At 50.7% G+C, this 10,694-nt stretch overlaps 1 protein-coding gene across 2 annotated transcripts in view; it reads left to right on the top strand.

The window, feature by feature from the left end:
- The window catches only part of FADS2 (fatty acid desaturase 2), a 28,949-nt gene that overhangs the window by 1,230 nt on the left and 17,025 nt on the right, over nt 1–10,694 (top strand). For both annotated transcript variants that reach the window (XR_001516799.2, XM_006911218.3), the window contains exons 2-4: nt 5,938–6,048; nt 7,614–7,811; nt 7,912–8,013. Coding sequence is in view for 1 of the 2 variants with exons in the window: in XM_006911218.3 (XP_006911280.1) it covers nt 5,938–6,048; nt 7,614–7,811; nt 7,912–8,013 (411 nt within the window). In the remaining variant the exon portion in view is untranslated. The remainder of the gene's footprint in view (nt 1–5,937; nt 6,049–7,613; nt 7,812–7,911; nt 8,014–10,694) is intronic.

Here is a 10,694-nt window from a genome sequence, read left to right as displayed (position 1 = left end):
CATCCCAGAAGGTTACTGCCTTCTAAGTTCAGACTGTAGGGCATGAAATGTAGTAACTGGGGGACATAGTTAAATAATGGTGGAGTGAGCAACTGGAGTCTCTGTCTCTGTTCGTCTCTGTCTCTGTCTCTGTCTCTGTCTGACTCTGACTCTGTCTCCGTCTCTCTCTCTCTCTCTCTCTCTCCCTCTCTCTCTCTCTCTCTCCCTCTCTCTCTCTCTCTCTCCCTCTCTCTCTCTCTCTCTCCCTCTCTCTCTCTCTCTCTCCCTCTCTCTCTCTCTCTCTCCCTCTCTCTCTCTCTCTCTCCCTCTCTCTCTCTCTCTCTCCCTCTCTCTCTCTCTCTCTCCCTCTCTCTCTCTCTCTCTCCCTCTCTCTCTCTCTCTCTCCCTCTCTCTCTCTCTCTCTCCCTCTCTCTCTCTCTCTCTCCCTCTCTCTCTCTCTCTCTCCCTCTCTCTCTCTCTCTCTCCCTCTCTCTCTCTCTCTCTCCCTCTCTCTCTCTCTCTCTCCCTCTCTCTCTCTCTCTCTGAAACTAGATTGGGAAAAGGCCATGGGAAGTACGGGGTGTATGGGAAGGGAACTTGAGAGACACAGGAACAGGCTAGGAATCAAGAGAGGCTTTTTTAGGCTGTCGAGCAGGTGGCTTTGCCCCTTTGGGTATGGACTTCTTCCTCCGAGTTTGGGGGAGTGACTATTTGTGGGCCACTTGGGCCTTCTGCAGAAGATGGAATTTGGCCTTGCCTGTCAGAATAAAATTTAATTTTTACAGCTCACAAGGCACATTCATACCTTTTACCTCATTTAGCCGGATTAGCCCTGTAGGCATCACTCATTGCTCTTAGGTTTAAAAACCTAGTCGAGCTGCAGCCCCTGGTCCTAAACTCAGGATCTACCATCACTGAGTCCTCCCAGCCCCCCCCCTCCTAGTCCACCTCTGGTTTTCTGCGGCATCTCTGGTCTTGATCTTCCTGTGCACAGAATGAACCCTCACCCATGTCTCAAGAGTGTCTCTGTTCTCTTCATGGCAGCAGAACTTTGCCCACAGGGGACTCCCAATCTTCATCTACGATTTCGTCACATTCAGCCTCTCCGTGGCTCTGAGCTGGGCTCTGAGCTGGGCCTACGCACAAAGACGAATAGTCCACAGACAGTGACCACACCTGCTGGGTTTGCTTCCTTCCTTCCTCTCAAGCTGGGCCTTGAATCCGGACCCTCTGCCTCCAGACACCAGCTCCCCTTACCCCTGCCCACACTCCCTCTTTGTCACTCTCCTGCCCTGTCTGCATCAGTAACCTCTTAGGGCACAGAGAAGCCATTTACTGCACATGAAATTCCTCTTCTGGTTGTGCCTGGAGGGCGGCTCCACCCCCTCAGCTAGATCTGGGTAGGAAAGGTTTCATTCCTGGTGGCTGGAAGAACCAAACCCAGCCTCAGAATCCTCACATAGCTTACTGAGATGCCAGAGATGCAGAGTCCTGTTTCCCACTGTAATGTCATCATGCCTAGGCTGTCTGTGCAGGCTTTACTTCCCATGCAGCCCTGCCCTTCCTGCCCCCAGGCAGTGCATGTGCCCGGCATCAGCGGGGACACTCTTTGGGTACAGAGCACTGCCCCGCAAGCCTCTGTTCCTTCTTTCCTTGGAGGGGATGTGGCACAGGGGCTTCCTGTCCTGCCTGCATCTCTGCTGTAGAAAGGAAGTCAACGTCCCTTTCTCTGTGAACCCTGGGTCCCTCCTCGGCTTCTCCCTCCCTAACCATGTGTTCACAGAGTCACAGTTCCCAGGAATGCTGCCTGCAGCATCGACTGCCTGGAGTTGGCCCTTCCCTCACTTCTTGGGTCCCAGGCTGAGTGCCCAGATGTGCACAGCTGGACTAGAGACTAGCCTTGCTCTGCAGAGAAGGTGGGCACAGTGGGAAACAAGTGGTACCTGATGCTCAGCGGAGGGGGAGGAGCTGTGAGCTCTACCTGGTGTGGGGCCAGGGCAGGTGAGATGTCTTCTTGTGAAAGTTGACTGGAGTTGGAGCTGGCGGAAGGCAGAAGCAGAAACTCTGAAGACCAGGAAGCGTGGCATACCTTTGGGAATCTGGGTGTTCTGGCCCTCCTTCCTGCAACCTGACCTCCCCTTCCCCCCCGACTCCCCCACCAGCACACACACCTACCCGACAGGGGCTGGCTCCACTCTGCTCTCTCAACCGGTTTCCTATCCTTCCTCTTCATCTGTGTTCTCGAAAGTCCGCCTTCTCTCCCTGTCAGATAAGGGTAGAACGCGGTTCTAAATCTTATTCAAAAATCGGCATTTGGGTTAACCCTGTCTTGCCTGCCCTGTGGCTTGCCTTACACCAGCAGGCACTTCCGTAATGAAGCAGCTATAAGGAACTTTCCGCAAGTGCGTGTGGCCCATCCGCGACCCTTGGAAGGGGGAGGCACAGTGATCAACAATTAGGGAGGAGGAAGCTCATTTTGTTGGAGACCTTTGTATTAACAGCGGAAAACTCTAGAGTTGGGCACACCTGAAGTGTGACCAGGGGCAAGTAGCTTGGTCCCCTCAATCTCTTTTCATCTCTAAAATAGAACCTGCCTCAGAGTTTGGTAACGATTAGCAGTTTATGTACATAAAGCCCGTGGCTCTGTGGCTAACCCACATAACCTCGGCACACGGCCCCTCTGCCAAATCACCAGTATGTAGGTGCTGGAGAAGCTAGGGAGTTCTAGGGTCCTAGAAGCAGAAGCCGAGTTGTACAGAACAAAAGGAGAGTCAAAACGTGATGGCAGAGTGGGAATGTCTCCTGGAATAAGCGGGTACATGGCTCTGGGGTCCTAGTTCCCCGCATTTGTTTGTGAGCCCTCCTGTTAGGCACTGTCGTAGGCACGGGGATTTTTTTGCAGCAGATGAGACAGGTGTGGTCTTTCCCTTAGAGCTTATATTCTAGTGGAGACCGATCATGAAAAACTGAGCACAATCAGTCCCTGACTCGTGACGGTTTGACTTAACGAGTTTTGAACTTCGCGATGGTGGGAAAGTGATGTGTGTGATAAATTGCCTGAGGCAGTCAACACTTTATTACAGAATAGGTGTTGTGTTAGGTGATTTTCCCCAGCTGCAGATTGTCCGTGTTCTGAGCACATTTGAGCACGTTTAAGGTAGGCTAGGCCAAGCTATGACGTCTCGTAGGTTAGCTGTACTAAATGCATTTTTGACTCACAATATTTTCAACTTACGATGGGTTTATCGGGATATAACTCCATCATAAGTCAAGGAACATCTGTACATAATATAGCTTGTGATATTGTTAACTGCTCTGAAGAAGATACAACAGGGCAATGTCCCAGAGGAAATGTGGGTTAGAGAGTGGCTCTGTCAGATAGGGTGGTTAGGGGAAAGCCTTTTCGAGGTGCATCCCAAACAGAGCCAGCCACAGAATGCTGCGAAGCAGGACTCCAGGCAGGGGGAAGAGCCAGGCAAAGGTCCTGCTGTGGGAACGAATTTAGTGGACTCCATGGCAGTTCCCACTAGGGCTTCTCAGAAAGCTACTGGACCTGCCAGCACCAACAAGACAATCCAACAGCACTAAGCTTACCTGTCCAGTAGAGCTGTAGGCATCGGTCTTTCTACCTGGAACACAGCCTTCCCCTTCCCTTCCTCTGGCCACAGGGAAGTGAGGCCACCTGAGAGGGCCACCAGGTTTCCAGCCGGGACCTGGTGCGGGTGGTGGGAGCTGGATGTGGGGTGAGCACACCTGCAGACTCCTATATTGCATTCTACCTCTCCACGAAAAGTAGAGTCATCGTTTAACTCTCAGACACGGTAGCTGTTCCTCAGGAAGCTGCCTTATCAAGGACTTCCTGTTCATTCTTTAAAAGCCGTGGTCTGATCTGAGGAAGACCAAGGAGAGGGCTCTTTTAGGCTCTGATTTTGGAAGGCAGCTCTGCTCACCATTACGCCCCCAGCACTCCGGGCCCCCGACTTCGGAAGCTGCGGCTGAGCCTTTCCCAGGGCCGTGGGACGTCGGAGCTGGGAGGGTCCTCACTTCACAGAGGAGGCTGCCCGAGGTGGGCAGAGCTGGTCAGCACTGGCCTGCAGGCCACCTCACAGCCTGCCCAGGGCCCCTGGAAAAGCAGCACATATCTGAAAATATACTTAATCTGATCCTCTGCTGCCATCCTTTTTCTGCTGAGTTAATGGGGCACAGACCTTTTTTTAAAAAAAAACTCAGGGCCCAGTTTTCCTCTGCACAGAGTGTTGCTTGTAAGGCTGTTCTAGACACAAATAGGACAAAGGCAGAAGCATTTGGTGCCAGTAGGAAATAGGAGAAGACTGGCAATTACCATTTCGAGGTGCTGTGGTGGACAGTGAGGAGGGGGAGTGGAAACATTTTTATTTGTTAACATTTTCCTCTTTCCTCCTCTATTTTTTTTTTTAAATTTTGGAAATTTCCAAACATATGGAAACGTTGAAAGAATAAGTGAGTACTTAGTGTGTTCGCTGTGTATCCTCAACCAAGAGTCACTGATCTAACACTGTGCCACATTTACATTCTTCCTCTTTACGCGTAGGCAATTTTCTTTTGCCAAATCATATGAAAAGTTATGTCATTATGCCACCTCATCCCTAAATTCTTCACCATCGTCTCCTAAGAATTGGGACATTCTCTAATATAATCACAATACCTTTGTCGCATTTAAGAAAATTAATAGTCACGCTTTAAGAGGATCAGATGACCAGTCCGTATTGAAATTTTCTCATTCGACCCCAAAAACGTCTTACATAACTGCTGGGGTGTTTTTCCCTCCAAGTGGGAGCCTTTCAAATCAAGCACTACAGGTTTCATAGCTTTTTTGTTATCTCTTTTTCAATCTCTGTAAATCGACACGTGTTCTCCGCCACCCCACATCACCAACACACACATACCCTCACTTTTTTTTCCCTGATTGTTTCGTGTGGTGTCATGTGACTTATTCCTCTGTCCCAGTGATGTCTCAGAGTTGGTTCGATGCAGTGTAACCGTTGTTTACTACTGGGACGTCATACTGTATGTAGCCCATCGGGAGGACGTGGTGTTAGCTCCTCTCCAGTAGAGATGCTATATTTGTTATGAGATCATTTATATAATACACGTAATATGTGTAGAAAGAAACGAGACGGAAATATGCTAAAATATTAGCAATGATGGTCACTCTGGGCGGCATTTATTTTCCTCTTTGTTCTTCTCTACGTTTTCTATATTTGCCAAAGCTACGTACATTACTACTTTGTAATCAGCAAAAGATTCAAACGAATACCTTTACGAAAATATTTAAAAGCAATATAGCCGCGTTAGAGAAAATTTGGAAAGTAATGACAATAAAGCAAGCCATAATGCCACCACCTTAACATTAACAGTTTAGAGCCACCCATAAAAAATTCTTTCATCATTTCATACTTTTTCAAATCATGAAAACGTTTTGCAGAAATGCCTCTTCCCTCATTCTGAATTTGTCTTTGATTCAACATGCTCTCCTAAGTGCACTTTTTGTGGCAGTTTCCAGTCTTGTCACTCGTTGGTAGTCAAGTGCCAGCGTGGCACTTGGTGAGGTCCCAGGCACCCGGAGCAGGAGCCCGCGGAGGCTCGCGGACTTCCGGGGCCCTGTCCAGCCCGCTGCCTGCGCGGTGCATTTTTCTGAGTCGCCCCGAGGCAGGCCAAACGTCCACGCACGTGCTGGATGAGCTCAGTGGCTGCTGGTCAGAGCAGTGGCCCAGGTGGCACCGCCTTGGGAGCCAGGTGCCGAGGGAGCTGCCGGGGATGAGGCCTGTGAGGGCATTTGGGGGGCTCGCTCGTGGGAGGCCCTGTCCGTGTCCAAGTGGGAGGCACACGGAAGTTCTGCTGGTGAGCCCTGCTCTCCCTGGGCAGAGGTGCAGGCCGAGGTTGGGGTCTCTCAGCTACCACCTCCCCCTTGTTCCCCAGGATGCCTTCCACGCTTTCCACATCGATCTTGATTTCGTGGGCAAGTTCTTGAAGCCGCTGCTGGTCGGCGAGCTGGCCCCAGAGGAGCCCAGCCAGGACCGAGGCAAGAATGTGAGTCAGACCGGACCGAGGAAGAGAGGGGAGGGATTGCGGGGAGAGAGGGTCCCCGCCCTGAGGCTGAGAGTGGCCCCAAGAGCCACTGTCCATCACCTGGGGTCAGGGAGGACTCAGAACCGCTGCCGTGAGGCCCCCTCTTGCTGCCAGCCTGGGCCGGCCCCCCACTTGGAGGAATTCATTCTCAGCCTCCACCGCTGGGGCCTCCGCTGAGCCAGGCTGGGCAGAGGGTCGCCCCCCTCTCGTCCAGCTCCCCTACGTTGTGACGTCCTTCCTGGGGAGATCCAGGCCATTCCGTGTTTCCTCCAGAGGTCAGCCTCCTGTCCCACTGGATCCTTAAGTCCCTGCCCCTCTTGCCTTCCTCTCCAGGGCTGATGAGGGGGTGGCCTTCATCCTCCGTGGAGCTGAGTTGGGCTTTCATCCTGCCTCCTTCACAGGTGGCTCCGCCTTCCACCCGCTTCCAGGCAGGCGGCTTCTCTTCCTCCCTGTGGCATCCTGCAGCCGCCCCCCTTCCCGATCCTGCTTCTCTAGCTCCCACCCCATTTCCCCCTTTGCACTGCCGCTTGGGTGGTTGGTAGATGCTCTTTAGATTCTTCGCTCATCACCCAAGTTCCCAAATCTGGCTTCCTCCACCCACACACCACCCTGTCTGCCCTTTCGAAGTATCCTGGGTGTCTCTACTTCTTTCCCCTTCCTGCCCCGCCCCCGCCAGCAATGCCCTCATTTCCCCAGAGTCATCCTTGACTCAGCCTCGGTCGCCCTGGCCCTCCCAGTCCTCCTGTCTGCCTTCCCAAGTTCTCAGGGGCAGGCACTTCATCCTGTCCCCCACCCCCCCGCCCCACCTCAACTCCCTCAAGTCCCAATTGGGTGCCCAGAACAAGTGCTGCGGAGTCGGGCAGGAGAAAGCGCAAGCTCCTCTGTGTGCGCGTGTGGTAAATGGACGTAACATCGTGTTTGCCATTTAACCATTTTCAGAGGTACAGTCAGTGGCACAAAGCACATTCATACTGTCGTGCAGCCTTCACCGCCATCTACCTCCAGAACTGTTTGATCCCCCCAAACTGAGACTGTCGTTGAACATTGACTCCCCATCCTTCCTCCGCCCAGCCCGTGGTGAACACTATTCCACTTTCTGTCGGTGAATTTGTCCGTTCTAGGTACCGCAGATGAATAGAATCATAGAGTATTTGTCCGTTCGTGCCTGGCGTAAGTGCACCGAGCATAGTGTCTTCAAGGTTTATTCCATATTGTAGCACATGTCAAAATTTCCTTCCTTTTTAAGGCTGAATAACCTTCCATCATACGGATGCACCACATTTTGTTTAGACATTCATCCACTGATGGACATTTTGTTTGTTTGCACCTCGTGCCTATTGTGAATAAGGCTGCTGTGAACATGGGTGTGCAAAGTGCAAGCTTTTGAGTCGAATGCTTTCTTACCACTTAACTGGCTGTGGACAGACACGGTCCTCAGGGCTGTGCCAGGCCTAGACAGGCACGTGGTCATGACAGAGTCTGCAGGGCACAGTGGCTGACACCTTCCCTGCGCTCTTGCTCCGCAGTCCCAGATCATTGAAGACTTCCGGGCCCTGAAGAAGACCGCTCAGGACATGAACCTGTTCAAGAGTAACCACCTGTTCTTCCTCCTCCTCCTGGCCCATATCCTGGTCATGGAGGCCATCGCGTGGCTTATCGTCTTTTACTTTGGCAATGGCTGGATTACAACCATCATCGCGTCCTTTATCCTTGCTACCTCTCAGGTGAGGCCTGTCACTTGAAGCCCCTGACTTGCCCAGCTCGTAGAGGTCTGGTGCATTGTGTGCTAACACTGTGAAAGCATCTGTGGCCCTCTCTCCCCAGGTCCAAACTGGATGGCTGCAACACGATTTGGGCCACCTCTCTGTCTACAAGAAGTCTAAGTGGAACCACCTCGCTCACAAGTTCGTCATTGGCCACTTGAAGGTAAGTGTCAGCGGCCCCGGGCGTCCGTCCCATCAGTTAGCGCTGCCATCTCACTTTACTCTGAGACCAGGTCCCCTCTCAGGTCAGTGTCTGGGTGGATCTGTGAGCCTTTCAAATCCTCCACTTCTCTGACCTTGACCTTCCAAGCCGTGTCTCCATATCTCATTAGACCCACAAAACAGGTGTACTAGTTATAAAAACAGGCACATGCTTCTTTTGTCTATTAACTCAGTTGATTATATTGTTTGCTGTCAATCGAAAGGCTTATCTAATAAGTTCCTTTTAGTTTGGGGCCAGTAAAAAAGCAGTTTATCTTGATGACTTGGAGCGTTTCCGGTGCTGGGTAACGTGAGCTTTTAATACTTCGGGTTCCTCTTTCTTCTCCTCAGGTGCCAGGGAGCACAAAACAAGATTTCGAACAACAGCTACCCTTAGTCTACCTCTTCTATTCCATGTCATTTACACTTTTATCTTTATTTTTACCGTTCTGTTACATGAGTCCTTTATCATAAGCCATATCAGATACTCTCTAGGAGATGAAAAAGAGATACTGGCATCAAAGAAGTCTTTAGATAAGGGACATCACACAGTATAATAGTGATCAGCTGTGCCAAAGCACAAGCATTGTTTAAAACTCAGAAGGTAAGGCAGTGCTTCTCACCATCCTACAGATGATGAGGCCAGCCCACAGAAGCATTATAGCTCGGCAAGTTTGTAAAACACAAGCTGGACTGTCTAGTGACCTTGTGCTGATCTGACGACAGTCATTATCTCCTTGGTTTTGGAAATAAGTCCTTGCCAACGCTCTCTCTGAAACATGATCCTCTGCCCAAGTCCTTTCCCACCAGCACCCAGCTGCTTCCTGAAAAAGGCTGAACCCTAAGGACTTCCACCCTCCCCACTCTGGCTTCTGAAGAGCTACCTGTCTGGGCTAACTTATCCTCCTGTGACCCAGACGCATCGTGCCCTTAGCTTGAAGGCTCCATATCTGGTTGGGGGTGAACAACCATGGAACTAGTCACCAGCTCCAAAGCAAGCAGTTGGCCTGGCCCTGAGCCTGAGGCAGTCTGAGAACCTGGTTTCCTTCCAGAATTTCAGGGGTGAAGGGAGAGGGTGTGCTTTGTTTCATTGTACACGCTCTGGGGGTGCTTTGTTTCATTGTACAACCTCTTCCGCTGGATAAAACCCTCCTCAGTACTAGAAAGTAACATTTCATTCCCAACCCATGTTATCCCCACGCACTTGACAAAGATGGGCTGTGTCCTATTTCCAGACTCTGGGCGAGAGCCGGGAGGGCCTCTCCTGCCTGATATCCCTCAGTCCTTGAAGGGTGCTGGAGCACAGCTCTTGTGTCAACTGGAAGACAAGGCCAGGACACAGGAGTGGCCTCCGTGTAGAACTCCAGCTTATGAAATTGGAATTCTGGAATGATGGGAAGACAGGGTACTTGGGCTCAGAGACGAGAGGAAGTCAGGGACATGGTTTCCACTCGTGGCTTGCCAGCTCCCTGCTAGCTGTGTGCTTCGTGCCATGTCTAGGTCAGTGACACGGCCACGCAGCTCACCCAGGGGTGCCCCAGAGCGAGAGTGATCACAGATTGCCTGAAATCATCCTGGTACTCTGGCCAACAGCTACAAACTAATCTTATAGGTCCATCTGTTCTTCTCGTTCTTTTGCTGGGAGAAAAAAAGGGGCTGGCTGCAGGGAGGTCCCCAAGTTCCCTGTCAACTCAGATGTTCTAGCACAAGCTGCTGAGGACAGTGAACAAACAAGATGTCAGCAGCGGTGTCTTATCATCAGCTGGCATTGCTGTAGGATTCCATGTGCGACCCCTCCACGTCCCGACTTACCCTTTCCTTCTGGTGGACATTTCTTCCAGAGGTTGTCACTTCTGGTGGACATTTCTTCCAGAGGGTGATCTTGTACGAAGGCACTTCTGAGCAGTCAGACCTCTGCTTAAAACCCCTTTAATTGTTCGGCCTTGCACTTAGGATAAAATGCAAGTCGAGAAGCCTGGCGCTGTCTCAACTCTGCACCTGTGGCCGGCAAGAGGGTGAGGCAGCACCAAAAAGACTCAGCAACGAGATCAATGAAATTTTAATAAGATGTCTTTTTTGGAAAAGCAAAATTAAGGCGGAAAAAAATCCACCATGAACAAAATAGCAACATTTTAAATAGAGGTCAGGACTGTGCTAGCCACGTTGGAACCTGAGGCAAAAGGAAGAACTCGTGCCCCTATATACGCATTTGTATGTGTGTGTTTTTAATGGTTGATTGTTTTTCCCCCAGAGCATTAAAATAGTTGAAAAATACTTAAAAATTAGAACGTGTATTAAAAATCCCAACATTAAGTCTAAATCTATTACTGATACCAAAACGGACTTTATTAGTGTACTTCGGTTTAATTGAAAATCACTTAAGATGGTCACTGGGCTGAGAGAAATCGTCACCCTTAGCAGTCCTCTCCATTGAAAACGAGATGAACCGAAAAGCAGATTTTGAAAATATCGTTGACGAGTGTTTGGCCATTAAAACCAAGGTGCACGCTTTTTCTTTTCCCTCAGGCTCTGATATGGCTCGACCTAGCAGTGCTGGCCGCAGTCCTGGGCCTCTGTATTCTGGGTCTCTGGCCAAGGAGTCTTCTTTTCATTTCTGGAACAGTCCATACTCTTCCTCCTTCT

Source organism: Pteropus alecto, unplaced genomic scaffold, assembly GCF_000325575.1.
Source record: "Pteropus alecto unplaced genomic scaffold, ASM32557v1 scaffold43, whole genome shotgun sequence".
Classification (NCBI taxonomy): domain Eukaryota; kingdom Metazoa; phylum Chordata; class Mammalia; order Chiroptera; family Pteropodidae; genus Pteropus; species Pteropus alecto.
This window is presented reverse-complemented; position numbering and strand designations above follow the sequence as displayed.